The 26,075-nt window shown below is 40.2% G+C and overlaps 2 protein-coding genes and 1 long non-coding RNA gene across 11 annotated transcripts in view; 2 read left to right on the forward strand and 1 right to left on the reverse strand.

The window, feature by feature from the left end:
• The first annotated feature begins 939 nt into the window (after positions 1-939).
• LOC134494923 (uncharacterized) lies at positions 940-3,417 on the forward strand. The gene is made up of 2 exons (XM_063300174.1): positions 940-1,226; positions 2,557-3,417. The coding sequence occupies exon 2, from the start codon at positions 2,603-2,605 to the stop codon at positions 3,329-3,331; it is 729 nt and encodes a 242-aa protein (XP_063156244.1). The 5' UTR covers positions 940-1,226; positions 2,557-2,602; the 3' UTR covers positions 3,332-3,417.
• Positions 3,418-7,504: 4,087 nt separating this feature from the next.
• The window catches only part of PRRC2C (proline rich coiled-coil 2C), an 81,743-nt gene continuing 63,172 nt past the window's right edge, over positions 7,505-26,075 (reverse strand). For 3 of the 9 annotated variants that reach the window (XM_063298541.1, XM_063298544.1, XM_063298537.1), the window contains 7 exons: positions 24,544-24,778; positions 21,553-21,675; positions 18,599-18,811; positions 17,245-17,345; positions 12,010-12,130; positions 10,811-11,047; positions 7,505-9,185 (listed from right to left, as the gene is read on the reverse strand). In XM_063298541.1, the coding sequence (XP_063154611.1) occupies positions 8,931-9,185; positions 10,811-11,047; positions 12,010-12,130; positions 17,245-17,345; positions 18,599-18,811; positions 21,553-21,675; positions 24,544-24,778 (1,285 nt within the window). In that variant the 3' untranslated portion in view covers positions 7,505-8,930. The remainder of the gene's footprint in view (positions 9,186-10,810; positions 11,048-12,009; positions 12,131-17,244; positions 17,346-18,598; positions 18,812-21,552; positions 21,676-24,543; positions 24,779-26,075) is intronic. The other 6 variants (XM_063298543.1, XM_063298538.1, XM_063298542.1 and 3 more) reach the window with 5 other exon arrangements.
• Positions 9,148-11,874, forward strand: LOC134493774 (uncharacterized). Its single transcript, XR_010067604.1, has 3 exons — positions 9,148-9,237; positions 10,271-10,544; positions 11,659-11,874. It is a non-coding gene; the product is annotated as an uncharacterized LOC134493774 (long non-coding RNA).

Genomic DNA, 26,075 nt, shown 5'->3' on the forward strand with positions numbered 1-26,075 from the left:
GTAACCTTTAACTGGTTGAAAAGGTGCATCATAAGGCAACAGTTCTTGAACCAAGCTACCTCAGATGGGCTAACTTACAGAATGCGTCCAAAATCTGGGACCCATGACTCCTGTGGAATAGAAATTTGGCAAATTTTATCAAACATTTTATGACATAAAATTATCATAAAACATTTTATGACATAATACAAAATGACATAAAACATTTCCTTTGGTCAACTCCCGATGTTTAACTGTGCTATGCAGTTCCATGTTAGTGACTTTCAAGGCAAATACATCTCTGAATGTCTCCCTGAATTTTTAAGAACTCTTCCATTGTTGAAGGTGGTACATTAGAAGCTCTGCCATTGTTGAGGGCACTGAGGAATCTGGTAAGGAAATATTTCTGAAATTATGACCCAATGGGTCATGGGTTGTCTAGTAAAGTATAATTCCAATCAAGCTTGTGGGCTCCGTTTCCTGACCTGGCCTACCTCAAAGGGCTGACACCTTTCCTCCCAGTACTGCTGTTCCCAGTTCTTCACCTAGTTCACCCTTTTTATCTTTTCTTCACACACAAACTCCATCTCTTCTTATCTTTCTTACCTTCACTCATTAATTTCTCCCACTGTCTCAAGATTCTAAACAAATGCCATCATTTGAGATAGGTAATTTAATCCATGTTATTGCATTTATTTCCAAAGCAAAGCATGGTATTATGTAATGTTAAAAAAAACAAATTACAGTGAAACCTTTCCAGGACTGGTTTCATGGTAAGAAATCCTTCTTGAGCCAGGATTATCCTGTATCAGCTGAAAGGCATCTCTTATAATATGATAAAGCCAACATTACATCTGTTTGATCTGCTCCTACCATGACATCCAAGTCAAGATACAAATATTTTAGCTGCAGAACAATGACCAAATTAATTATTATTGGCTACTGAGCGTTCTACTTTTTCTCCTTGCAGACCAAGATGTAATAGGTTTATGACAGAAAAATTTCTACTGGACAACTCTGGGAAGAATAAGTTATTTGTTGCCACTGCCAGAAAATAAGTCTTCAAATGTCTCCTACGTTGTATCCAGTTGGACTTGCTCCAAGCTTTCTGCCATCTTAGATCTAGCCATCAACACAATAATTTCATCACTACCATTGTCAAAATCCACAGCTTCTAAGGGTTGTAATCAGAAGGAGAGGGGCTCTGATATTGCGTCAACCTCTTGGGACATTTTTCCATTCCAAAGGTCAGTCTGGGCTTTGACAGAATTACCTGCAATGGGGCATAACCCCCCCCCCCCAAATCATCAGGGTAATTATTTTATTCAGTCCTCTAGCCTCACAGAGCTCTGAATCTCCACAAAGCTACATTTCACCTGGTACTGGTATGACCTTGATCACAGAACTATAGAAAAGTCCTCCACATCCCGATTACCTGATGCCGCTCAGTTGTATGATTTGTGGAATGAGTGGAGCCAAATATCTATTGGAACAGATTCCTGTGTGCTGTGGAGCTATGAAAGGCTAAGTAACTTCAGGCAAGGTGTGATTATTCATCTTCCAAAATCACAAATCTGGGGAGTTTCTCTGCAACATCCTGCAGAGCTCCAGATTATCTTGGGATTGTTGATACTGCAGTGTGATAAATAAACCCATGGAATCCCTATTCTGTTCCAAGCACCCACTTTTCATAAGCAAACATTTCAAACTAGAAATCTGTGAAACAGAACACCTTTGGAGGAACTGAATCATGCTGAACCATTACAGTTCCACCTGCCCACTGCTGCACAAAGAACATGGGTTGGCAAAGGTAGAAGACATATATTTTTCTCATCTTTTCCAACAAACTCTCCATAACACCAAACCAGATTTACATGTTCATACATGTTTAAGTTTTGTTGGATCACTGCTCTTTGCCCATTTATTGACCTGGTAGTATCTTTAATCAATGTGGACTATCACTGAGGCAACTCAAATTCTCTGTGCTAGGAGGCAGTCTGGGAGCAACCAACATCCAGTGAGGGTAGAGGACTAAATAAACAGCTCCTGTAATAAGCTGTTGCCCTGACAATAGCGTCTTCTGCTCCCTATTATTCTAATGGCTGTACTCTGCGTCTATTTCTCTGTTCCTTTTTCAAATACATATTTCAAGGCACTAAGCAGCAACTTTTAAATTGCACAGGTGGTCAATGTCCACAATACAAATAACACCCCAGCTGTCTGTCTGGAAGGCCAACCTCAGGCCATTTTACATTTAAGGCAGGAGATGCATTTTCAGATTTACAAGAAGCAGTATGCTATAGGAGCAGATAGGATCTTCACTAGACATCATTGGTTCAAAAGTCAAATTAGCTTGACCAAATCTTTCCCTTTATTCAGTCTGTAAAATGGAAAATGAAATTATAGAATGCAGAACACGTGGTATACACCAGTTACTAATGAACACTGGTTTATATCATTTTGGCATGCCAAACTGGACAGAGTTCCACAGCACTGGGCAAACACTCTTTGTTTTAGTAAAGCAGCCAGACCCAAGGTCCTTCTGAATGACTCCCATTTTCTCCCCCTACCTCACAGGTCAAGCATCAATGGCTGATGATTTACTACTCAACAGACCAGAGGAATGGATCTGAGCTGTCACTGCACACCACCATTAACGCCCCCCTTTTCAGATACTGCTTCTCGTTTGTCCCATGGTAGACACGGTTTATCTCCTCCTGGTCTTAGAGGATTGCCCTGCAAGTACATCCCTCACTCTGTAATATCTCAGCAAAGGCCGCCTTGCCCTTGCAGTCAGAGCTGCAAGCAGTGTCTCCTAGGGAACCAGACCTTTCCCACCAGTGATGTGGACTTATGCCCACATTGCATTAACAAAAGCTCTCCAGTCTGCTGCCAAGAAAGCCAAAACTCTGCCTGTCTTGAACGATGTATCCATTCTCACCCTTTGTGGCTTTCAGCTCAGATAGAAGGGAGTAGGATGCAACCTGTGCTAGGTAGCTGGGCTGTGCTCTCCAAAGACCCTGTGCAAGAGGCAATTGACCGATCTGAGCACCAACTGATGCCTGAGAACTGCATTGTTTACTTCCTCAACACAAAAGATACGGACTTTACAGGGCAATGCGGACACTGCGTTCCTTCTGGGCCAAAACATTATGCCATCTATTCGTCACCAATTTCCTCCAGCTACTTGCGAAATGAAAGTGGTCACCGATTCTCTAACAACATACCACCTGTCCTTGTTGCTCTGTATCCCAGGGAACGAGGTTTGCCACCTCATGTGGAACAAGTATCCCAAATTGATCGAACTCCCACACCTCCTCTGGCAGAGAGCTATTTGGCCTTCTCTGGCTAATAGGCCATATGCCAAGAATGCTGATATTCCTTTATGCTCAAGAAAGGAAGCATAAAAAGTGAATAGTTAGCAACTGCATCCAATCACTTGCTTGGTTTCATCATGTCATGCTTCCCCTCTCGTTATGGAAGCTTGGCTTTCTTCATCCTGCTGCTTTGGACTGGTTGATCTGTGTGCTTGAGCATCGTAGCAGAGATGAACTTCAGTCAGTAGAAGAGCTATTGCATACAGTGCTACTTCTTGAATTAAAGTTGGTGTGTGGGGTGGGATGCAGAAGTGGTCTCCTGTATGGTATTTTCATGGCTTTATTCCTGGATTCTACCTTTAATTCTATAGTACAGGTAGTCCTCATTTAGCAACCACAATTCTGGCCCACAACTTGGTCATTAAGCAAAGCAGTTGCTAAGTGAAACAGCAACTGTGCTTATGATCTTACTTCAGCTTTCCTTTGCTTTACAAACCTGTGAAGGTTGTAAATACGAGGATTGGCTGCAAAGTTACTTCTTCATCACCGTTGTAACTTTGGTCACTAAATGAATCAGCCACTAAATGAGGACCACCTGTACCCTTGAATAACTGCAAATCAATTTGTCCTAGTCTTTACAACTGACTAGACCATATTTAACTTTCAAGGAATTGAGGTGCAATTTTCTGCTTTGTTCTTTATAGGTTATCATAGTTTCTTATACAACCATCATGCAAGAATACTTTGAAAGGCTTTCTGATTAAAACATGCCCTTTGACCAAAAGAATGTTAGTGCTCAGACCGGTCTTAATGTTTCTGCATTTCCCATTCTGTATCATTTAATAGCACTCCCACCTTGACAACTGAAATGCAAACAGCTCTCATGGCACATCTATACTGCTCCTCACAGTTGAAGACAAGAAACAACACTGACCACCTTTCTGGCAGACTCATCTACAGGTTCTTGTGGGTTCTCGCATGTAGGTTACCTGTGAGTCTTGATGACAATGCCTTTCTTCTTCATCAATTTTCTAAAATTGCAGCTGTTTTTTTGCAAGGAAATTTTATGTTGTAATGAATTTGGTATGTCAATTTGCCTGTCCATCAATTTGCTTACATACAGAAGCCAGATGCAGGGTTTCAGTAGACTCTCACACCTACATTTCAGACTTAGTTGCACTTAGTTACCAAGCTGTCTTTGTGCTTAGACAAATACTTATTCTGCTGTTTGCTTGCTCTGCCATCCCTTTTACTGGCAAACGGAAATCTAATGCCTCTCTAATGTCACAAGAGCTTCCACAGGGAAATAGGATGCTGCTGTAGAAGCACAATTGTTCCGTTTAATTCAATAGAGCATCGGAATGTAATGCTCCACCTTCTTTTCCAGACAACCCTACCCACAGCCAAGGAATTACACTGTGTGCACAATTATTAGGCAAGTGAGTATTTTGACCATATCATCATTTTTATGCATATTTTCCACCTCCAAGCTGTATAAAACTGAATGCTTATTGGATATAAGCATATCAGGTGATGTGTATTTGTGTAATGAGGGAGGGTGTGGCCTAAGGAGATCAACACCCTATATCAAGGTGTGCATAATTATTAGGCAGCTTCTTTTCCTCAGGCAAAATGGGCCAAAAAAGAGATTTAACAGACTCTGAAAAGTCAAAAATTGAAAAAAGTCTTTCAGAGGGATGCAGCACTCTTGAAATTGCTAAGATATTGGGGCGTGACCACAGAACCATCAAACGTTTTGTTGCAAATAGTCAACAGGGTCGCAAGAAACGTGTTGAGAAAAGAAGATGCAAATTAACTGCCAAAGATTTGAGAAGAATCAAACGTGAAGCTACCAGGAACCCATTATCCTCCAGTGCTGTCATATCCCAGAACTGCAACTTACCTGGAGTGCCCAGAAGTACAAGGTGTTCAGTGCTCAGGGACATGGCCAAGGTAAGGATGGCTGAAACTCGACCACCACTGAACAAGACACATAAGTTGAAACGGCAAGACTGGGCCAAGAAATATCTGAAGACAGATTTTTCAAAGGTTTTATGGACTGATGAGATGAGAGTGACTCTTGACGGACCAGATGGATGGGCCCGTGGCTGGATCAGTAACGGGCACAGAGCTCCACTTCGACTCAGACGCCAGCAAGGTGGAGGTGGGGTACTGGTATGGGCTGGTATTATTGAAGATGAGCTAGTTGGACCTTTTCGGGTTGAAGGTGAACTCAAAATCAACTCCCGAACCTACCGCCAGTTTTAAGAAGACACTTTCTTCAAGCAGTGGTACAGGAAAAAGTCTGCATCTTTCAAGAAGACCATGATGTTTATGCAGGACAATGCTCCATCGCATGCATCGAAGTACACTGTGTGGCTAGCCAGTAAAGGCCTCAAAGATGAAAGAAGAATGACATGGCCCCCTTCCTCACCTGACCTAAACACTACTGAGAACTTGTGGGCCCTTCTCAAACGGGAGATTTACGGTGAAGGAAAACAGTACACTTCTCTGAACGGTGTCTGGGAGGCTGTGGTTGCTGCTGCACAAAAAGTTGATCGTCAACAGATCAAGAAACTGACAGACTCCATGAATGGAAGGCTTATGACTGTTATTGCAAAGAAGGGTGGCTATATTGGTCACTGCTTTTTTGTTTGAAATGTCAGAAATGTTTATTTGTAAATTATGAGTTGTTTATTATTCTCACTTTAACAGATGAAAATAAACGAGATGGGGGAATTTTCGTTTTTCATTTAGTTGCATAGTAATTCTGCACACTAATAGATGCCCAATAATTGTGCACACATAGATATGCTCCTAAGAAAGCCAAAACCTCACTTTTACTTTCTTAAATATTCAGGTTTGAGGTTTATTAACATCTTGGATTGACCGAGAGCACTGTAGTTGTTCAATAATGAAATTCATCCTCAAAAATACAACTTGCCTAATAAATGTGCAAGCAGTGTAGATTACTGCAGAGACTGGGATTGATCACAGTGGACTCTCATGACTATAGGAGGGAACATTTTATAGTGGCCAAAGATCCATTAAGGGTCTTTTAAGTGCCTGGAATTTTCAACAGTTGCTCAAAAATGCCACCTATCCGTATCTAAGTGCATCAAAATCAACCTCCAATTGCGAACCTGTGTGTTGGTTTGGGATGTTATGGTTACTTTTTCTCTGTGCTTTGCCAACTGCATTAAGTACTAGCTTGGTCCTGGGCTCCGAACTGGTACTTCTTCATATGCCCTCTAAGGGCTAGGGTACCTAAAAACAAATTTGTCTGCATGTATGCCTCCAGTGGTTTTAAAGTATTCAGTAAGTGCCCTTTTCAAGTACAACCATAGCTATTATAAGCAAGGCCTTGGTGGTAGCTCCATCTGACTGGAATGCGGATTGTGCAACTGCTGCCTAAGTGGGTGACATTTTACTATCAGATGAAGCACTTTTTGACCTCTATTATCTCAGAGGGTGCTTTTGTGCTTTTTTTTAAAAAAATTACTTTTATGCTGATTTGTAATTGTTTTAATTTCCCCCCCCCCAATTTTGTTTATTACTGGTACTGAAGCCTGGGAACTGCCTGAAGGTTTGGTCTAGTGGTTAAGGGAATGGGGCTACAAACCAGGAGACTGAGAGTTCTAGTCCTGCCTTAGGCACGAAAGCTGGCTGGGTGACCTTGGGCCAATCGCTCTCTCTCAGCCCAACCCACCTCGTGGGGTTGTTGTTGTGGGGAAAATAGGAGGAAGGAGTAATAGGTATGTTCTCCGCCTTGAGTTATTTATAAAAATAATAAAGGCAGGATAAAAAGTCTAATACACAAACACACATATAAAACAAAGCAATTGCGTAATACAATTCAGCTATGCCAAATGAAGTGAAAAATGTGCCCATATGAAGCTACCTTCCACAAAAATGGTTGCTATGTGCAATACAGAAATCCTTCCATGCAAGGGCAGGGATTAAATGGGATGTTTTCTGTATAAGAGGGCTCTTACAACTTTCCCATGTGCGCAGTTTTAAGATCCCTTTGGAATTCTGCATAATTCTCTTACCTATCACGTGAGGGATGTGCTCCGAGCTTCTCCTCTTTGGAATTAGGATTGTATGAACAGAACAACAGAACTGATAGAAGAGATGGTTTTCCAAAACAACTAGGAAGTCCATGACTTCTTGGGACCAAATATAAGTAACAAAACAAGACCCATTACTTTATGTAGAGAATATTTTATTAGTTTCTGTAATCAAACCCATGTAAATAAGACCTTACATATTTAATACAGTGTGTTACCCCTGTACAAATGAAAAAAAAAAGTTTAAACTTTTCTAGACCAATATGGCTGTTAATTTCTGTACAATGCCAACTCACAGTACAAGTGGATATCTTTCTCCAAAGCTGACATCACAGCTAAATTTCCAAAAAATGCAAATTAATATTTATATAAAAAAGATAACCAACAGCATTTCACTAGGCATCAATAGCAGCAACAGACTTTTCCAGATTTTGCCATCATCTGAACAAAATTATACACATTACACTTTTTTGATTCATTCTTTGTTCCAGAAAGTGTTGGGAAAGAAAGAAATTCTCAGAGGAAACAGTTCAGTAAATGATGTGCCATGTGGTGCCCTCCAATTGACTTGAAAAGTCTGAGTAACTTCATTTAAACAGCTCTGCTATAGCACAGTCACAACTACATATTGTAAGCAGGAATGAGATATTTTACATTCACAGAAGTTATCATACAGTACTTTCCCTACAGCTATACTACTAAAGGATACAATTAAGAAGGCATTATTTGACTTGATTCTATTTTCCAGCACAATGAGCAGAAAGAAAGTGTGATGCAGCTCTGATATAAATATCTGGTATTTTGTGGCCCAAGATCAAGTGCTTGTTGCTTTATACACACATAAACTGAGAAGCATTTTAAGGCCAAAGGCTTTCTTCTCAAGCACTGTGTAGTTCTAGCTCAATGTAACTGGCAAATATAATTCCTAAAGGGAGCCTCCCAAATCTGCCCTTCTGGTATTACATTAACATGGAGAAGCAATTAGCATTTTTTTTCAGTTAAATTCAGCACCATAATCAAACTGCAGTAGCAGCCACATCCTGCCTTTCTTGGAAATCTGACATCAAACATTTACAAAATGAAATGGTGTGTGGTGGGAGGTAGGGGAAGAATGGAGGGTGATTAAGCTGCTCTTGATGACTTTATTCATTGTCATAAATTCTCTTGCTCCATTCTGAAAGAACATCTTACTTGGACATGAGCAGCACAAAATCAAACCCAGTGTTCTATCCAGCATGGTGTTCTCCAATCTGCCCTTCTTCTCTGAATAAATCAGCAGCAAAAAGGAGAATGTTTACCTTTGGCTAATAAAATGTGTCAGGAGCTTCATTTAATTTTGCATCCTTGAAAACAGACAGGTGCTTCAATTCAGATTGATCATGTTCATTCATGCAACGGCATAGAAAACGTAAGTCCCACGATTCCAGATCTTTAGCACTCATAGCTGATCACATCTGTCTCTGATTTTGCTACTCATAGCTTTGAACAGGTGTGCCTTGCCCTTTGGGCTAAAGGTTTGCTCGGCTGTCACTTCACTCTCCATATTGGTATGTAGACAAATCACTTATGATTTCGTTTCTTCGGTCTTGATGGCCTGAGGTTTAATGGGACCAGTTCTAATAGGCTTGGGCACTGTTGCAGGATTCTGCTTCTCCTCCACTTTGTCTTGACAGACTCCAGGGGTGGAATCTGTCACTGCCTCTGGAGCTTTGTTCCCATTGTCACCCACTTTCTGTATTTTGCCTCCAGGTGGCTTGCTCTGCTGCTGCTCAGAGAAGAATCTCTGGGTCGACTGAATGACTTCTGCCCTCTGCTTTGCCTTAATAAAAAAGGATGGTGACATTAAACAAAGCAGTCCAAAACAACGGTAGGTACTTCCTCTGCTCATTACACTTTAAAAAAATCCCAGTAATACGTCTTAAAAATGGAATCTAGTACCACCTGCTAGATTATAATGGACTGATCTCTTTTATATGCTTATAATAGTTGCCTCCCATTCTGTGGACTTCAACTTCTACTGATATTTCTCACCAGCACTGCTTTGGCATTCCCTTAGATCTAAATCCTGCTAGAAGTAATACAAGAATTAGGAGGCTCAACCATGATTTTGAGTACTGTTATCAGAAGTAGTAATTGAATTGCCAGATAAGAAGGTACGTAACAATACGAAGCATAGTTTTCATACAGTATGAAAATAGCAATTTGTTTTTGGACACAAGTGACTAGATATTACAGACAGCAAGTTTGCACTCACTTTTTTCAAAAGGTTTTTCCCCTTGGATACTGTAAATTCATTAAGAAAAGTTGGCAAGACTACTGAAAGAGATATCTATTATGAGCCAAGCTCTGAAATAGTCATTTGAAGTTTTATTTGTTTGGAATTATCTGATAGAAAAGGTGCAGAAAAGTATACTCAAGACCTCTTTTGTGGTCCCAGAATAGGTGGGGCAAAAAATTAGTTTACAGCCTTTGTCTTTCCGGAGGCGGGGGAAGACTGTTAAGGGGCAAAATGGGGCCATAATATGTCTTTATCTTTTTACGCCTCAAGTCCCTCCCAAAAGGGGCTGTTGGGAAATTTGCCTGGTACAAAATGTATATCCCTTTTCTTGTCCGGCTCACCAGCACATTGATGATACTGTCTCTAATTAATTGTATTTATTCTAGTTTTATTTATCTAATATTTGTTGTTTTTACTAACTTAATACTGCAATTTTATGCTTTTCCCCTGTAAATAATGCTGTGTGTTTTGAAAACAGAATAGCACATAAATAATTCAATTACAAGCTACTTAATACTAATTTATAATCTCAATAACCACCAACTGGGGCTTGGGCAAATAACAGACAGAGTAATATGAAGATTTTAGCAATGCATTGATAAATCAAGTGGTCTCACTTTTCTCAGAATAACACTTTATGAATGAAAATAGAGGAAAAGATTAAGGACCAAGGACTCCACAGTTCAACCCTGAGCCACAAATATTCTCTTAGTTGGTAAGGACGCTATGTCATCACTTGCAGTCAAATAGGTTCACTGATTTCAGATTCTTTCTGCTGTTACGACATCCCCACATGGACTTTGCAGGACAGCTCATATTTAAGGGAAAAAGGGTTTCATTGAGAAGAGTCTCCAAGTGCTTTTCTACCAATTTTATGCCGTGAAATGCAGCTATGGGTGGGTAAGTATGAGTTTTATAGACTTAAAAAAAAAAAAAGAGAGAAAAACACAGAGAATGAATACAATTGACCAGGTCTTAGACTGCATTAAAAATAAGTAGGTGAACTTAATCTATTGCTGGAAGCTTAGCAATGGGTTCTGCTGTTCTGTTTCTACTTGGCCGCTTCAGAGGGAAATCTGCATCTTAAACAAAGAATAGTATCTTCCCTTGCAAGCTGTTAAGACTGTACTGTGGTTAACACAGCATGGCCATCCAAAAATACTAACCTTTATGTCTTGTTCAGCCTTCATCGCAGCCTGGGCCTGATTGCCTCTGACTCCAGAGAATGATCCACAAGGACCCCTCGCCACATGTGGCAAACGAGGGTGGCTCAAAAGACCTGTGGTCATCTGAGGTGGCATCTGACTAGCCAGTGCCACTGGCGGCCTCTGAACAGGTGCTGGGAAGGTGTTAGTATGTGGGGCTCTTACCAATGGAGGGACCAGGTTAGGCTGAGAGAGGATCTAAGTGGGGGAAAAAAACAACAACAACAACAAAAAGAGAGACATTTAGCTGTTAGCAAACTGCCAACCTGATCTTACGGTGGCTTTTCTGCAGGGAGCATGCCTCTGTTATTTAACAGTGCCAAGTAGTGGGTTCATTTTCTCTGTTAAGATTGGCCATGTTTGGAAAGTTCAACGTTGAAAAACCTTAAGGTGGATACTGTGCTTAAAAACTGTAGCAGCACATCAAGGACCAAGAGGAATGAGGGGAGAGAAGGGCATCCTCAAATATGCCATGACGCAGGAACCGTTAGCACACAGGTTTGTGCCTCTAGGCAATACCCAGCACCTGCAAATTTGATGTGCAATATCCAAGGCAGTCTCAAGTCAAAAGTATACACCTCATCTCTCCCTATCAGAAGCTTTACAGCGTTTGCATTCTTTTAAAGAGGGCTTGGTGTGGTTTTTTTCCACCGACTGTAGCTATTTTAGAAATCTACTGCACAGCTGCATTTCATGTAAGCGACTAAGGGCAAAACAATCGCTATGAGTTTCTGTACAACCTGAGTGAAATGGTGGAGGTTATGCAAGGAGACATTTGCCCTCTGACAATTCCCATTCTTTCTGCACAGGAGACATTCTAAGTATATTATGCCATAACCAGTTGCTGGAGACATGAAGCCCTTCTGACAGGCTATTTTGTCCTTCTCCCTTCAAATGATTAACACTGAATTATTATGAGAGCCATGTGGGGAAGTCTGTGGTCATCCATTTGCTGTCCAATTTCTCAACTTCAAGAACACAGATATTACTGAAAACAAAATGCTTTCCTCCAGATACCAAAACATTCACATTAATTATAATTATGAAAAGCATACTGAATCAAGAATCTGACATATTTCAGCATCCAGGAAGTCTTAATTCAAAACAAAATCAAGCTACTGAATATCCCATCCCACTGCAAAAAGCCAGCTGCTGCCCACCTGTGGTGCAAACTGAGGAGGAAATGGTTGAGTCATTCTCACAGCTGCTGATTGAAACTGCTTCTGGTAAATAATGGTGTTCATTTTATTGGACTGACTGACTGGACTTGTAGAGACAGCCCTTGAAGAGAAATTACATTAAGTTGGTTAATACATCATAAATGACATCAATTGTTGTAATGTTCACATTTTTACCTTATCCAGAGGAAAAATAGTTAAGTAAATGGTTTCAGGTTATGCAAGGAAATGTGCATTAACAGTATAGTCTGCATCACCATGAGATCCATGTAAAATTACATTTAATACTTCTAGCTACATAATAAGAATAATGCTTTGGTTATTCTTTTGGATTCCAATGAATATGCACGCTGAACCCTTGCAGACATGCGTGTCTTCAAAGTAACAAATGTCCTACCTTTTTACGTTAGTGTACTGATGTTCATTAGAAGCAGAGTACTTCATATTCATTGTATTTCTGAATGAACAGAGTTGGGCATTTAGCCAATTAGGTGGCTGAATAAAGCTTAAATTATAAAACCTTAGTTTCTGAATTTTCATTCCTTTTCAACATCTACATGAAACCGCTGGGCAAGATCAACTGTCACCACGGGGTGAGGTATCATCATTATGCGGATGATACTCAATTGTATATCTCCATCCTGGGTGAGGTAAGTGATGCTGTGACTGCCCTCTCTCGGTGTCTGGGGGCTGTAGGGGTCTGGATGGAGAACAACAGGCTTCAGCTGAACCCTGGTAAGATGGAGTGGCTGTGGGTTAATTGCTCTTCCGTATCTGGGGTGTTGTCATCTTTGGTTCTGGATGGGGTTGCTCTGCCCCAGACAGACCCAGTATGTAATCTGGGGGTCCTCCTGGACTCACGGCTTCTGCTTGAAGACCAGGTGGCAGCCGCGGCCAGGAGCCTTTGCGCAGCTACATACTGTGCACCAGTTATGCCCCTTCCTGGATCAGGAGGCCCTTTGAACAGTCACTCATGCCCTTGTTATCTCTCATATAGACTATTGCAATGTGCTCTACATGGGGCTACCCTTGAAAAGTATCCGGAAACTCCAGCTGGTCCAGAATGCAGCTGCACGGGCTGTTTTTGGTGCCCCTAGAAGGGCACATGTAACATGGCTGCTGCACGAGCTGCATTGGGTGCCAGTTTGCTTCCGGGTCCAATTCAAGGTGTTGGTTATCACCTTTAAAGTCCTACATGGCTTGGGGCCAGGCTACCTAAGGGACCACCTCTTCCTCATTACATCAACCTGTCCCACCTGATCATGCAGAGAGGGCATGCCGTGGACCCCGTCTCTAAGACAACTTCGTTTGGCGGGGTCCAGGAAGCAGGCTTTCTCTGCACGTAGCTCACCCTGTGGAACATGCTGCCCCTGGAGGTGAGATTGGCCCCATCACTCCTGGCCTTCTGGAGGAGTCTGAAGACCTGGCTCTGCTGCCTCGCTTGGGGCGGAAAGGGGAATAGTTCCACATGGGGATGGCTGGTACCTTAGACCACTCCTCCCATGTATGGGCTGCATCAGATTCTCTGCCACTTGGACTTTTTTACCCTTATTTTTATATTTATTTATTAAGAGTAATTTTATATTTATATATTGTATTTATATTGTATGGTTGTTGTTTTAATCGATCATTTCACTGCAAACCACCCAGAGTCCCCTAATGGGAGGAGATGGGTGGGGACAAATAAAATAAAATAAATAAAATAAAATAAACAAATTTCTATAAAGGAAGTCAATCTAGACAAGCTTAAGTAATGTATTCTGACATGTCCTTGAAAGTTCTCTAACACAACAAAAGGCCCTGAGAGTATATTATATTCCTTTATAGAGAGACAGATTTCTAGTTTTCTCTTGGCAGTTTGGTATCTTCTACAAAACAACTTTCTGTATGATACTGGTAGTTTAACCTCACGAGATGCCACAATCTCTTATAATATTAATGACTAGCCCTAAGTACTGCCATATTAAAATATTAAGAACTCTTAATCCAACCAATCCATACATCTGACATGGGGTTTTATTCTAGGCAATACATAAAATCTAGTAATCTCTACACTACGTATCACCCTACTCCTACAACAACCCTTTCATTATTTAACTCAGCATGCTTTTAAAATACAACTCTTCAGTTAATAATAGTCAGAATCCAATAAACTGTGAATCTACCCATGAGAATCAATGAAAGCTTTCCTGATAAATATCATGGCCCTACCAGATAGTTGTTTTTGTAAATTAAGATTTCAAAAAAGCAGTTTGCAATATGGCATGGTGGTCAATAGTTGAAAGAAAAAAGAATTATTCTACAAGAGCAAGCTCCTCATATGGATGTAAGACGCTCTTTGGAAGCCAGTTTCCTACTTTTTGCACCTCCTTTTTCTGCTTTCTGTCTTTCAAGGAAGCAATATATTCCCAAAAAATGTTGGCAAGATACCCCTTATCACTCATCTTTTTTGGGTTTTGAGTGGCTTTTCCATTTTCACTTGTTCATAGGCTTCTGTAAAACTCAGAGCTTAGTACAACTCAAGTGCTAACAAAATTGTCCATGTCTTTCCTTCAACCTAAAGTCAAAATTTTGAATTCCTAATAAGAGATACTCCCTGTTGCTCAGTAATCATTTCATCTATGTAATATTTGGGGTTCAACCTGACATAGTGACTATACGGAAATGTCACAGCAGACAGTGGTCTCTAGCGGACTATACAAAGTCTAAGTCTATAAAAAGCTAAGTCAGGCATGGTTAGTACTAGGATGGGAGACTACTGAAACATCCCAGAAGGCAATGGCAAGCCAATTCTGCAATTTGGCCAAGAAAGTAACACAACTGTCTCCATGCTGTTATCACAAGTCAAACTCAACTCAAGGGAGACTTTACCTTTATAAAATATAGGTAATGAAATGAAAACAAGTTATTCAAAGAATAAGATTCAGAAATGTTATCAAATACTGTGAGGCTTTCATTGGCAGCAGTTAATACCCAAATCACTCCACATAGGATCTTGGTGTTTATACTTATTTGTAACAGAATACTGCAGACACATAGCTGTGCTATTAAAATAACTGCTAATATAACTGTAAATTGGGCACTGAACTACTACTCTGTCTTCTTCTTTGCTGCAAAATAATACTGTCTTTCCAAACAAATTTCCTTTTTCAATAGTCAAATAGTTGAGCTTTTAGCTAACATTCTGATGTGGTTTCTTTATCAGAAAGGCTACATCAAAATACAATCTCAAGTGAACAATGGCAATGTCTATTACTGGTATTTCCATATGTATCTATATTTCTGAACCAGCCAATGCATTTGTTCCTATTCCTTAAAATCCCTATACACAATTCTCTTTTTCCAAAAATGAAAATCAAGACATTTTACAAATCATAATTTGTACAAAGAGTAATGCTCTGTAGAATTTCACATTTTTAGAACAGCCTTCATCAGTTTGGTGCTATTAACACAGAAATGTAAGTACAATCTTAATGAATCAGGCCAAGGCCCATCCTCAGTGCACCATTCTGTTTTTCATGGTAGCCATCAAATGTTTCTGCTGTGTTCACAAGGAGGAAACAGTCCTAACCCTTTCCTGCCTTTTTTCTCCTGCAACTGGAATTTGGAGGCAGGCTATCCTGCAACCCAAAGGTAGCACTGAGTTGAAGACTGAACCCTGCAGTCCATTATTTTATCCAAGCCCATTAAAAAGACATTCTGGTTACTGGCCATCAAATCTTGTACTAATAAATTCCACAGGCCAAAAATGAGCAGTGTGAAGAAGTAGCTTCTTCTGTCTGTCCTAAATCTCCTTCCAGTCAGCTTTACAGAATGACTTCTGATCCTAATACCATGCACACTTTTATACACCTTGGTGTTTCCCACTCAGATGCCTTTTTTCTAAGTTAAAGAGTCCCAAATGTTCTGTTCTTTTCTCGTAAAAACAGGCCCCCAATAATTTTGGTTGCCCTTTTCTGCACTTTTTTCAGCTCTATTGTATTTTTTTCCAAATGTGGCAACCAGAAATGCATTCAGTATTCCAACTGAAATTTACCACAGATTTGTGTAACAGCATTACAGTGTTGACAGGTTTATTTTCAATCCCCTTCCTAATGTTCTCTTAGCATAGCATTTGCCACTCCTGCAGCTGCTGCATACTGAGCTGACCTCTTCACTGAGCAATCCCACGAGTTTTTTCCCAGGTAGCATTGGACTCCATCCGTGCAAATGGAACTGCACTTGCCCTTTGGCTGACCATTCAGCTGTCTCCAAGAGATCCTTCTGGAACTCTTCGCTCTCACATTTGGTTTTTACCACTCTAAGCCAAGGTAATTTCTGAACAAGTTAAAAAGCACAAGTACCAATACAAATCCTCAAGAGACTCCACTTATTTCCCTCCACTAAGAAAATGTCTCACTTATCTCAACTCTTTACTTTCCTTTTTTTTAAAACCAATTTGCAATCTGCAAAATAGCAGATCATCGTATCCCATGCCTACTAAGTATAATCAGGAGCCTTTGATGAGGAACTTTGTCAGAGTTTTTTTGAATGTTCACATATACAAAGCTGACAGGATCACTTTGATCAAAGTGCCTGTTTACATTCCTACTGTGCCCCAGAAAGTTGGTGAGGCAAGATTTGCCTTTGCAGAACCCAGTATAATTTTCCTTTAATAGAACTTTTTCCTTTATGTGCTTATTTGTTCATTCATTACCACTCCTACCTATCAGTACACAATATATGTTAAGCTGACTGGCCTATAATTTCCTGTGACTCTTTTAAAAAAATGATCGTCACATTGACTATCTTCCAGTTCTCTGGTAATTAAGTTGATGTGAGGGACAAGTTACATAGTTTTGCTAGAAGCTCAGCATTCTCACATTTGAGTTCTTTAAGTACTCTTGGGTTGATGCCCTCAGAACCCAATGATGTGCTGTTATATATTCTGGGAGTAGCAGTTCCTTTATCTCTGGAGGACATGAGGTTGGGGAAAGTTATGTTGGAAGTTAATCTGCATTAAATACAATCTTCTCCACAAATAATTATAATAAAAATCAAATATTTCTCTGAATTATCATCCTTATCATCCAGCATTCCTGTATTCCATTTCTGTTGCCAAAAACGCATTGTTATACTAAACTTTAATTCAATACTGAATTTCCCCCCTTTCTCTCTCTTTTAAATCAATTCCATCACAGGTCTATAAAGTTAATTTGTTTGAAAAGACTTGTTTACCGGAAGGGGCTAGAAGTTGGGGTGGTGCTTCGTCCAGAAACTGGAGGTGTGCCTGGTTTATCAATGCCACTTCCAAAAGCCTTCAAGTCCATTTCTGACATCTGAAGAAAAACAGCAAGGTTATTTATAACGCAAAATAAAATACTGATATGTTTATCGAGTATCCAGAGGGACCCATGTCTATAAGTCCTTCATTAGAATGAAATTCATCCTTACTCTAACATTTCTTAAGAAAGCAGTCAATCATTTGTCTTTGGAGAGCCTTTGGAAAGCCAGCGCAGCTTTCCAAAGGCTCAGGGAGCCAAGTGTAGGAAATGTTTGCTAGAGAACCTGGGTGTGAAAAAGAGACAGCAAAGGCAGCGAGGCGCTTCTGCTTCAGCCATGGTGGCTGGGCGCAAAAGGCGGAAGTTTGGTGCAGGAAACTGGGAGAGAAGGCAGCTGGGTGAACAAATGCTTGCTGGCGCTTCCTGGGCACTGTGGCTTGCTGGTGCTGGCAGGGGTGGGCTGGGGCAGCTGAGGCTTTCAGGGGTGGCTGAGGCTTCGTGCTGTGCTGCAGCTCAGGGGCTTCTTGCAACCCCAGAGCTGTGGCACATCAAGAAGCCCCTGAGCTGCAGCGTGGCAAGCAGCCCTGGAGCTGTGCGGTTCTGGGGCTGCTTGCCGACTCGCAAGGCAGGGTGCAGGGCAGCCAAAAAGGCAGAGATGGTGGGGAATATAGGCGAGTGGGGGAAGCGGAAGCACCTCTGTGGTCGTAAGTGCTGGTGGGCCGCAATTTTGATAATGTGACCGTGGGGGGCACTGCAACAGCCAAAACTTTGGGGACCAGTAGTAAGTCCATTTTTCAGCACCATCGTAACTTTGAATGGTCACTGAACAAATGATCGTTGAGGACTACCTGTATGGAATTCATTAGACACAACAGAGCCTAAGTGCCACACATAAGCCTTCCAGCCCACAATCTCCCTCTTCTAGAGTCTTTATCCAGATCTTAGTCAAGCAGAATGGAGTTTTTAGGAAGGGGTGGAAGGAGGGAATTAAGTAGCCAACACTGAAACAGTCACTGTGAACTAAATTATAATTCGTTATCTGCTTATTAATTCTAAACTAATTTGATTATTGTCAGTGTTCGTTATCTACTATCATTGTGGTTCCCATACTATGTGCTGTGGTTCCCTGGGGGCTGCAGCAACCTCACAGGGGCACTGCAGAATATTTCACTAGGTAATAAATTGAACTGTTAGTAAGTTTGGTGCAGCACCCTAGTGCACAGTTTGGGAACTGCTAGGGTGCTGTGAACTGATAAAAGCTTGAGAACCTCTGTGCTAACATATGGCAAGATTAACATGAACACCTTTACCTTCCCAGCTATAATGCTGTGCTGAGTTCCAGCTGGAATTAGTCCTCTGAAAGGTTGACCTACTTGTGTTGGCCGACTCAGGCTTTGAGCCTGAGGTTGTGGTGGTGTGTGCTGCAATGGAGGTTGAAGGGATTGTGGAAGAGCAATTAAAGGCTGGCCTGCTGATCCAAAGTTGGGCAAAGAAAGTTGTGATCCTGGTATAGGTACTGTCACCTGGAAAAAAACGATGTATTAGATAAGCAGGTACCTTATTAACTGCATTAAAATAAAATTGTCATTTTTGAACACTGACAAGAAATATATACATTTTGCCTCCTATATACTGTTAATATATCTTGCAACTATTTTTGTGCATCAGGGAAGAAAAAAATATTCACCTATCTATCATTTAAGGTTGCAGAGAAGACTGAAATTACACAGGTAGTAACTATTATTCAGAAAACGAGCTGGATCATGTTCATTACAAATAAAATTCTTCCATTACTTCCCCATATTATAATTAATTCCTTCTATCTTTGCAATTTCTTTAAACATACGGATTTTGGAAATAAGGGATCAGTTTTCTAGTTGCAAATGTGCTTGGAAAATTCTGAACTTGCAAGATCGTGGCAATCTTATTTATTTATTTATAACCTTTAAAATGGCTAGTAGAAAATAGCCAATTAAAATAGTAATTATCAATTAGAGTATTAAAAATAATTAAAAAGTAATGTCATTAACAAACATTGCATATACACAAAGCCAAGACATTAAAGAAATAGAGCAATTTAAAAATATGAGCAAATATGGAAGCCTTATTGGGTGATACCACATCAATTGTCATCAACCACCCCATCTCAAAGGCACCCAGTGAAAGGTTTCTGAAGAATAATTGTGCCTGGCATGTTCATGAGAAAGAAAGGATTCTTCAAGTATGCTGACCTCTATGATTAGAGTTTGAGCCAGCACCGTGGAATGCGCTCAGAAGTCAGTGCAGCTTTTATATCAATTCCAGATTATAATTTAGTTGCAATATTTTGAACTAATGGAAATTCCCAAGGTTGTCCCCATATTTAATACAAAAGGATGTTACATATATTTATTGCATTTAAAGGCCACTGACTCCCTCATAACTTTGATATATAATTGTGGCCAAGTTGTTCTGTTGAAGAGGTCTTGCTATTGGCATACCAGCCTGAATTAATGACATGCCACCAAAGCTATACGGGCTAATTTAATTTCACACGGGGAACTTAATCCTGATGGGGAGGTAGACCCTTTCCAGGAGGAAGCTAACTCCTTCACCTATGGCTAATATTAGAAACTGGTTCAGCATTTCCATTGCTTTGTGTGAATTAGATGAAAATGAAAAAAAAAAAAAGATCTTGCTGTCACATTACTCTGAATTCATTTTCATGCTAAATAGCATAGGAGACAAAATTGAGTTCTATGCCTTACCGTATCACAACAGTATTTCCATTTTATCCATTCTAGTATGATTGCAATTATTAAAGAGCAAACATTATTTTTGCCTATTGCTCTAGGAGGATACTATGATTGACGATATTGAATCTCTCTAAGAGATCCAGGAGAATGTACAGGATTCCTGTTCTTCTCTTTCATAAATGACTCTTTAGACGCACTGGATATTATATGCTCCATAATTCTGCCTCAAAGGAGGGTAATTATTGCTAGCCAACTATTGGAGAAATGACTGGATTCAGCGGGTGGATGGGCAACTACCTCCTTTAAAGTAGTGAGGAACATTCCCTCATATTGCCAGGGGTTAATACTTTCCATGATCTACTCATGTTGTTATTTGCCTTCAAATCAGTGTGGACTCCTGGCAACTACATAGACAAGTATGCATCAGTTTGCTCAGCAACGTTTTTGGAAGTGGTTTCCCAGTACCTTCTTCCTAAGGCTGAGAGTGACTAGCCCAAAAGGCCCAGTTGCTTTTCATGCCTAAGGGAGGACTAGGTTCCCCCTCCCCTAGGCCAGAGCCTTAACCAAACTGTTTCTCATTCACGTATTTGGACTTTAATCATTCAAACTTCTCCAAAAAAGCTTTTCTCAGAGGTATGTTGAATATTACTGCACTGAATATGGCCTTTAAATTGTAAATCCAAACAATTTGGAAATTGGAAAGCACTGTAGCAACACAAGAGCAGCAAAATGTTTTTCTTCTGCATCATCTCACCTGTATTCTGCTGGCATTGCTAATGCAGTACATTTTCAGTAACTGCTTTCTGTTGGAAACAAACTTCCAGTTAACGAGAGCTGCTTTTAGGAGAAGACCCTTACAGGTGGTTGCCTTGTCCATCTTTCATGAAACAACCAACTGCTAGAGCACTGACAATAAAAACTGAAAACTCCAAGGACTAATAGGAATCTATTCAGCTGAGACTCCAAGCACAACTATCTCAACAGGCTGAAAACCTCCCTAGGAAATGATCTGACCATAAAGTGGTATTAAAAATCTATTCACATTCCTTATGCATCACTGAGAAAACAAGATCTAGATTATGACCCACTCTCTGCTGGACTCATAGTACATTAGGACATGTTATAGCATTAATTAAGTTATAAGATGCCCCAGAAAAGGAGGACTTAGTGAGGATGTTGAAGTCTCTTTAAGAAGAATTCTGAGACCACTTACATCTTCATTCTATGATCACTGTAAGGGTAAACAGAGCAGACATACTTCATATCAAAGAAATTTCTGACAAGAGAATACTTTAGTAATAAGAGGAAGACAACTCCCAAAAATAAATGTTCCTGCGCTAAAGCAATTATGTTAAAAAAGCAAACAGATATTATTAAAAAGTAATCTTCCATGTTAAGGAATAGTTTTAGATATCTGCTGTATAAAGTGCTATCTACTTTGCACAAAATGGAATATTCTCTTGTCACTGAACTACAACATTACATACACCACACACATAGGGATATTTAAAAAATTGAAAGCAATTTACCATGCCATAGTTTACCTGCTGGAGAGTACTGGGAGACTGAGCAGTGTTATAAAAGCTTGTTTGACCTGGTTGCTGAACCTGTCCAGAATACAAATTTGAGGCCTGGGTAAGAGTAGCTCTCGCCTGAGAAGAAAGAGGTCAACATTTTCTAGGTGACTAACTCAGCAAAGTTATTTTAACTTGAAGAGCAGAACAAGTATGAGTATTTTATTTTGTAGGTAGTCATTTGCTTACTGTATTATTTTACTATTTGGAAAAGTAGCTAGTATAAAGCAAAGATACCTTATATGTATGTCAGATAAGCTGCCAGCTGAATCAGAAAAAAGCATTAAAAAGTATCATGACTTTTATGTATGTGCCTCTAAAAACTGCCTTGGAACTAAAACACTTTGCTATATTGCTATTTGTTTTCTCTTTGCTGTAGAGCTGAGCACTGGAAGATGTGGCTGAAGCTTCAATATATGAACCAGGCCAGGCCAGGCCAGGGCTGATTCCAAATCTGATAGGGTTGCAGTGAAGAATTGTCTGGCGCGTTCCCTCTAACACTGGGATTGCCTACTGGTGGAGAGACAGTGGCTGTCAGCTGCTTCTCAATGCAATTACCCACAATGGCCACAACAAATTGTCCAAAGAACTGTAGGCCCCCCAAAGAGAGGGTAATCAGAATAATGAGCACTCCACAAGTTACATGAGGATGCCAGATGTTGTCATATGCCCTGATCCTGAATTTTTCATTAAGAGCTCAGCTACTGATTGCCACAAACAATTAAAACAGTAAGGATGGAAAAAGCACAGGTGAAAGTGGGTCATATATATTTAAAGGGCATCTCAACCTAATTAAGAAAAATGCTGTTTTCTGATAAGTCAGTGACTGTATAACTTAATGTGAAATATAGCATATATACAAACAGAAACAAGTGTGGTGTAACACATCAGTATTGGACCTGGCACAACACAAAGAGGTGGTTATTCCAGAGAATCATTGCTAGTGTGGAGAAGGCCCATCTCTTCATATCTGCCAGGCAGCAAATGCAAAGAAAATAGAATCAATGCTAAATATATTAGGTGTCTACGAAGGCAGATGTAATTAGAGACATTATTTTAGACAAGCTATTCTCAGGTTGTTCAGGACTTTCTAATAGTAACATCCTGAATCTGGTTGGTAAAAGACTGGCAGCCAATGCACATCCTTCAGCACAAGTGTGCAGAGGGTCATATTCTAGTCAATAGCCTAGCCACTGCATTCTACATTAGCTGTAGCTTCCAGACTAGTCTCAAGGGCAGTCCACAAAGACTGAATTACTATAATCTAATCATGAAGTTACCAGTTCATGAATCACTGGGCGAGTCATTACTGTCCATGAATAGACACAATTGGCACACCAGCCTAACATGGAGGGCTTTCTTTTGATTTTTTTGCTTAGTTTATTTGCTGGATGTATAAACTGTTGAATCTAAACAAGTCATGGTGGCTTACAATGTGATAATCACAAAAATATCACACTGATTCGACTTTGGAAGAAATGGATTATCTGGACCTTCTCAGTCTGGGTTCAGGCCAGGTATGGAACTGAGTCTACACTGATTGCTCTTATGGATGACCAGAAGTGGAACCAAGATAGGGGAAGTGCGACCCTTGATTTCTCAGTAGGTTTTGACACCATTAATCATGGTATCCTTCTGGACTGCCTCTGAGGGTTGGAGTGGGGGGCACTATCTACAGTGGTTCTCCTCCTTCCTAAGTGAGCAATTCCATCTGGTGCTGAGAGGAGACATCAAGCACTACAGTCTTCATTGTAGGGTGACACCCGTTTAGAAGCTTTTGCCCCTGTTTTCAAACACCTGTATGAAGACACTAGCATCTCAATTCCAAGCCAAATAGGAGATGAGGTCTAGGTCTCATTGCCTAGATTATGTTTGGTTCTGGGAGAGGATGAACAGGTTTAGGCTTTGTCCCAGGATGATGGAGAAGCTATGGGTGCGGAAACCATCTCATGCCAGAGATACTCTTATTTTTGATTCTGGACAGGATTATACTTCCTGTGTAGAGCTGCCTCTGCTTCCAGGACCCCAATCATTTCATCTCTCACACATGGAGAATATAAAACATTTACAACTTGGACAAGTTTATAGGATAGGCCTGTTCTACCTGGAGAAGGTCCTGAAAATACCTAGCAGCCAAGCCATATATGACTTGGTTAAAACCAGCACTTAGAAATCTACTGGCAGCTGATGCAGTGCTTGCAACTTAGGTGTTATACGGCTGATGCAGCTCTCACCTGCCACCCTGATTCAGACTTAACTTCAGTTTCTTTTGTTGCATCCAGGCCCTCAGACACTGGACCACAATTTTCATGGTATCTTCAGCCTGATCCAGGATGGACATGTCATGTATAACTGGATATAATCAGCATACTGATGACCCCTCACCTCAAACCAATGGATAACCTCTTTCAGTGTATATAGTTGCTAATAGTAGTGGATACAATGTTGATGGTAAGTTTATGAACCCTTTAGAATTATCCATTATCCTGCAGTCCTATGATTTACAAGGCAATCTGAGCTTCATTTTAATAGATAAAAATAGATAAAAAATTTAATAGGTAAAAAGATTCTGGTTAAACCAACCACAGACAAAACAGTGTACTGTGAAATGCCTTTAATACACCAAGTTAACATTCATTGACTTTGTTGGAAAAAATATGTGAAGCCCTAGGATAATCTTAAAATTGCAAATGGAGTCAGATGAATCAATAACCATCTCTTTAACTACTAACAGGCCTCTGTTCACAATGTAGGTCACAGTGCTGCAGGATTACAGATAGTTCAAAAAGGTTCACAAACTTTCTCTCACCACTGTAGCAGCAGACACCGAACATAAACACAACATATAAACTTGGCTCATATACACCCAGTTCCTTTTGTCTCGTGAAAAAAAGACAGTAATTACAATGCTTCCATAACCACATTAGCAACATCTATTTTTCTGACCTGGAGCAGATGTGTATCAATAAGCTGAGAACCTCCTAATCCTGAAGCTTGACCCAACTGATGCTCATACAGGATAGGAATAGGTTGAGTGTTGGATGTCTGTTGAAATGCAAGGCTTGACTGTGCCTTGGCAAGTTCTTGATGCTGCACTGCTGGGAAGTTGTGTAAAGCTGTGCTCGAAAGAACCACTGGAGATGGCTGAGACAAGCCACCTTGCATAAATGCCTGCTGAGATCTATTTTAAAAAAATGGCCTAAATTAGTCAAATATTGTTAATTTATTAAAAAGCTGCCCCTGCAATAAAAGTTTAAAGCTGCACTGGAAAAAACAAGCAAAATATTCAAGCAAATACAATGGATAGTTTGCATATAATACCATGCATATATTTGTTCCAACATAGTTGTAGTTTGAATATCTAAAAATATATGAGGCAAAGAATTCCAGTTTAAAGCATGACCAGAAGTTGGTCTTATAAATCCTGGCTTCTTTTAATAATAATTTATGGCTGCATCTGGAATCCTGGTTTCTTTGATGCTCTGCCCAGTCCAGTGAGGTTTAAGGAGAAAGAAATTTAAAAAGAGTCTCCTCAGGCTAAACTATAGTCCATATTGCTTAAAACACAGGGCTTAAGTAAAAACCTGATCTCTAAATGTTAAATACATTCCCCCACAGAACTCAACAAAAAGTCATTTCACAGAAGGGAAACTGATAAAAGAGAAGTACACTATCAAAACTCGGATCAACATCAAATATATGCATAAAAACTAACAAAAGCATGGGCTCTAGCAACCTGACCCATCATACAGAAAGAATACAAATGGATTTCAGTAGCACCTCCTCAAAACAGTCCCTACAGACAGAGACAAAATTGGTCCATATAACCCCCTACTCCAGAAGTCTCCAATTTGGTGTGGGGTGGTAAACATACTTGGAATTACAGTACTTGTGGAAAATGGGTTCTGGCAGGTCTTATCTATTCAAAAATAGGTTTTCCAGAGGGAAACAGCCAGTTACAAAGCACTGCTTTGCTTTGAATGCTACCTGCCAACACTTCCAGCTCTCCCCCAGCAGGATGCTCCCAACTACCACATTCCCTTTTTAAATATGGAAAGTTTCTTAAAACGTAAAAAGTTAGGTGGGGATGAAGCGTGATGGGCAGCAGTACAGGTGCCCTTGGACACAGTGGACGGCTCACAGTGGGCGGTAGGCTGGGGAACCTATCCCTACACAAAAGTCACTGAAAAACATGTACACACACACATTTTAGACCAGTGTTTCTCAATCTTGGTAACTTTAAGATGTGTGGACTTCAACTCCCAGAATTCCCCAGCCAGTATACTCTACATGTATGAGATCTTGAGAAGGAATAAAAATATCCATATTTACTATTTCTACTCAGCAACAAATGTGTTTATTTAAGTTCTCTTCTTGGTTTATTCTTCTTCTCAACTCTGCAAGATTTTTTGTCTTGATGTTTCATTTGTTCAGTAAATAAGCAAACATACAAACTCAGAGACAAGAAACATATTGCT

The sequence above is a fragment of the Candoia aspera genome, chromosome 3, assembly GCF_035149785.1.
Source record: "Candoia aspera isolate rCanAsp1 chromosome 3, rCanAsp1.hap2, whole genome shotgun sequence".
Lineage (NCBI taxonomy): Eukaryota > Metazoa > Chordata > Lepidosauria > Squamata > Boidae > Candoia > Candoia aspera.